Genomic DNA, 4,373 nt, shown 5'->3' on the forward strand with positions numbered 1-4,373 from the left:
TGGCTGGTTCAGTCTGTAGAACGTGGCAACTCTTGATCTCAGGGTCGTGAATTCAAGCCCCACATTGGACATAAAGCCTGCTTTAAAAATAAATAAATAAATAAATAAATAAATAAATAAATAAATAAATAAATTTTAAAAAGCTGATGGAACTCCTGAGCAAACGAATGAATGTGAGTTGGTTCTGAACAAGTCAGTTTGACAGCCGGGCTCCCTGCTGACTCATCATTTGAGGCTGGGGAACCACTCCTTTCCTCTCAGCTCATTTCTCCCATCTCTTCCTCTGCTTTGACTTTCTACTTCTAGGAATCAACAGGAGAACTGGACAAGCAAAGTGCTCTGAAAACACTTCAATACCAGAATGTCTGTCTCTTGTCCTTCATTGACTGCCATTCAGCTATGGCTCGGAGTCAGAATAGCTACCTTTCTTATCTGTATCTGAGTCAGGATGGCAAAGCAAGACTCATCTTGCTAAAGAATCAAGGAGTGACAGGTTGGGGATGAAAGCGTAACAGAAACTTGGACTGATCACAGACTCAAACCAGTACATCGCCTTTCCATCCCAGAACTGGGAACTGAAACTATTCCATCGGAAATTCTTTCTTCTCCCTCCCTCCTATGAAAACACCCCCGTCTGTCCCGATTCCTTTTTAATTTTTATTTTTTTATTTTTATTTTTTAAAGATTGTATTTATTTATTTGACAGAGAGAGAGACAGCCAGCGAGAGAGGGAACACAGGCAGGGAGAGTGGGAGAGGAAGAAGCAGGCTCCCAGCGGAGGAGCCGGATGTGGGGCTCGGTCCCAGGACTCTGGGATCACGCCCTGAGCTGAAGGCAGACGCTTAACGACTGGGCCCCCACCCCCCGGCGCCCCGCGATTCCTTTTCTAATACACAAATAGTAATAGCAATAGTCACACAACTCTAAATAGAATGTACAGGGCTCCTGAAACTGTGTGTGCACACCACCCTTCCAAATTAAATTATGTTTCCTTATTCCCAGCCCTTCCTCATCCTAGTCCTAACACATGTGTAATTTTTACTTAATTCTTTCTGGATGCACCTCAGCATCTACCTCCTTTCCTCACTTGACAGTATTTGGTATTTTTCTATCAGGACACAGTTAACAACCAGTAAAGGTCTCCGCTTAAGTAAGAAGTCCCTTTCTGTGAACCATCACCCAGACACATGCAACACCAGACTGTGCGTCTCATATCAAAATTTATTGAAGTGGTGGATTTTGTATAAGGACAGACACACAAGCAAACGAACCAGGAGGACCCTTCTCCCTCTAACCACTGGGCAGCATTTCCCTTTTAACGACAAAACCAAACAGCAGTGGGAAGCAGCTGCCTTCTCCGAAGCCTCTAGCCGCTCAGCATTCCAATTAGTGTCAACAGGAGAGGAATGGATTAGCTGCACTGCACAAATGCCTTTCCTTTCTCTTAGTAAGACTGTTTTGCTCCATCCTGCCCTGGCTAAACCCTCTCTTACCACTACCGGAAACTCAGATATTAATCAAAGCTTGCGAGTCTCTCTGCCCAGTGCTTTTCGGCTAAAGCTTGGCTGAAAGATGAATTGGTCCCATGGAATGTGGGTGACCTATTGGCTTGTTTAATGATTCCTGGCCTCCCCCCAGGGGCCATAACTCCCCTCCAACCACTTAGATTTCCTTATCCCAGCTAGAGCCCACCAACAGACTGGGTATCCCCCCCGGAGCGGAGAACCATCCCCGCCTCAGGCAGGTGAGGGAAAGAGGCCAGTGAATCACAGGTGCTGATGGGCGTCTCCCTGGCTCCAGCTCTACTTGGCAGACGTGTGGACAGTTTTGCCGTCTTCGGCTCCGTGAGTGTCAGAGATTGAGCAGAAGTTTCAGAAGCTTTACTCTCTGTTCCCCCCAAGAGTCCTCTGGTGACGCTCCACAACCAGGCAGCCCACTCTGCCACACGCCTCCTCTAAATCCTATTCTCTGAATCTGGAAGTTCCAGGAAACCACAGGTCACGTCTCATGATGGTACTCTGTGCACCAAGCCAAACTATTTTCCCAGAGACCTTGGTTCTTGGTGACAATCTCTCTTCTTGTCTCAGTTATTTAGCGAGAAGCTGGGGTCAGATAAGACGGGTCGCATGGCTCCCCAGGGTGGGCCACTAAATTGTCTGGTACACCCCTGAGAGTACTCAGATCCCCCGTGAGCTCCATGCTTGTGCTCTGGTTATTATCTGGCTCTTGTGGCGTCTTCTTCTGCAGGCAGCGGTTGATCAGGGTGGAGAAGAAGTTGGGAAAAGATGGGCTGGAGAAGTAGTACACCAAAGGGTCCAGCATGCTGTTCATGTAGGTGAAGCTAAGGGTGATGAAAAACGCCAGGTCAACGGAGCGATAGATGTCACAGTTCCTCGTGCCCGTGGTGTGCAAGAGCCAGAAAATGCGTATGCGCACGGCCACGCTGGGCAGGAAACAGATGATGAAGACGATGGCCACCACTATGATGAAGTTGATGGCCCTCTTGATCTTGGCATGTCTGTCCATTTGTCGCTGGCGCAGACTCCAGATGATTCTGACCGAGCAGAACAGGATGATGCCCAGGGGCAGGGTGAACTCCAGGAGGAACATGGCATCATGCCACCGGAAGGTATGGCAGATGCTAAAGCTGCTGCACAAATTCGCGTCTCGGTTCCTGATCATTTTTTTGTGCAGGAGGTGACCCGTCAGGCCGATGGTGACACCCCACAAGAGGCAGGAGATAATGGCCGCTGTCCGATTCGAGATCTTGTTCAGAGCGTGGTGAGGATGGACCACCCGGAAGTACCTGTCCACGGCCACCACCGTGAGGAAGATGATGCTGCCCTGGCGGTTCATGGCCAGCATGAACAGCATCAGCCGGCAAGGGATGTCCCCGAACCTCCAGTCCCACTTCCTCACGTAGTTGTCCGTCAAGAATGGCAGGCAGATGATCAGGAGAAAGTCAGCCACGGCCAAGTTGAACAGGAAAATCCGGCTGGATTTCCAGGACTTGAGGTGAAAGCAGAAAATCCACAGGGCAAGGCCATTGCCCAGGAGCCCGAACACAAACTCGAGCCCCAACACCGGTGGCAGCACATTGGCAATGAAGTCATCCCGGAACACACAGCAGTTCTTGTTGTCTATTTCCAGAAAATGATTCTGCTGCTGGTGCGGGTTCATGAGTGGAACGAGCCGGTCCTAGTGAGTGCTCAAGGAAAGAGGTGTGTGTCTGAGTGGTGAACGCGAGGTTCAGCTCCCGCCTTTATGTCATGTCGGGGTGATGAAACTGGTGACTGAGTGCTTACCAGGAAACGACGAAATCCCTTAAAAAAAAAAAAAAGCCAGCAAGGCTCTTATGCAATCTGCTGTTTGCATAAACAAGTAATAAAAATCCCCTGGGGAAGACAGGAACCCACAAAGTTTCCTAAATGTAAAGGATAAGTTTAGGCAAGCCGACTGTCATTTGTGAATTACTGCAGTGTGGAGGGCTTCCCTTTGGAAGGCTGCTTAACATGAGAGAATTAATTCACTGTTGGGTGGTTGGCTTACAGAATGAACAAAACAACAACGGCAATAATAATTTCCTGTGCTAAACAGCATGGTTTTCTAGAAATATTAAGAACGACTATGAAGTAGTAGCATGCATATGACATAAGAAACAGTAGCATGTATATGATTTCTTTGGAAACACAAAGACAGTAATTGTCTATTTGATGAGGACAGACGTGTTGCATTTGATGCTTCCCTGCCATATACTCTGTACAAACATGGATTGCTTTTCCACACTTTGCAATGAAGCTCTAGTTAGGAGAAAGGAGAAAAGATACTTGAGAACAGCATACAATTTCATAAGATGTTTGGAAACTTGAACCTGGTTTGGATTGCCAGTGGTATGTTACAATAAATTGGGGTTTTTGTTTGTTTTGGACTTTGATAGGCTTCTGTGCTCAAGTAAGCAATTTATTTTGAAGTATGTGAGTTTTATTTTTTTTTAATTAATTTATTTATTTCAGAGAGAGAGAGAGAGAGAGAGCACGCAAGTGGGAGGGGCAGAGGCAGAGGGAGAGAGAATGTCAAGCAGACACTGTGCTGAGAATGGAGACCGAAGTGGGGCTCGATCTCATAACCCTGAGATCACAACCTGAGCTGAAACCGTGAGTCAGACGCTCAACCAACTGCACCACCCAGGCGCCCCTGAAGTATGTGATTCTTAAAATTCAATAAGCGTTATTTTTTTTTTTAGAGTTTTAGATTCACAGCAAAATTGAGCAGAAAGTACAGAGAGTTCCCGTATCCTCCTATTCCCCCCACCCCCCGCCCTGCCACAGCCTCGCCCCACTAAGTGCATGTGCCTGATATTTTAAAAGCCTCTA

At 47.4% G+C, this 4,373-nt stretch overlaps 1 protein-coding gene across 1 annotated transcript; it reads right to left on the reverse strand.

Annotated features, from left to right (window-relative positions):
- Positions 1-1,201: 1,201 nt before the first annotated feature.
- LOC103661146 (hydroxycarboxylic acid receptor 2) lies at positions 1,202-3,230 on the reverse strand. The gene has a single exon (XM_008688841.2). It carries the CDS (start codon positions 3,178-3,180, stop codon positions 2,092-2,094), a length of 1,089 nt encoding a protein of 362 aa, XP_008687063.2. The 5' UTR covers positions 3,181-3,230; the 3' UTR covers positions 1,202-2,091.
- Positions 3,231-4,373: the final 1,143 nt, after the last annotated feature.

This window comes from Ursus maritimus, unplaced genomic scaffold, assembly GCF_017311325.1.
Source record: "Ursus maritimus isolate PB19 unplaced genomic scaffold, ASM1731132v1 scaffold_33, whole genome shotgun sequence".
Lineage (NCBI taxonomy): Eukaryota > Metazoa > Chordata > Mammalia > Carnivora > Ursidae > Ursus > Ursus maritimus.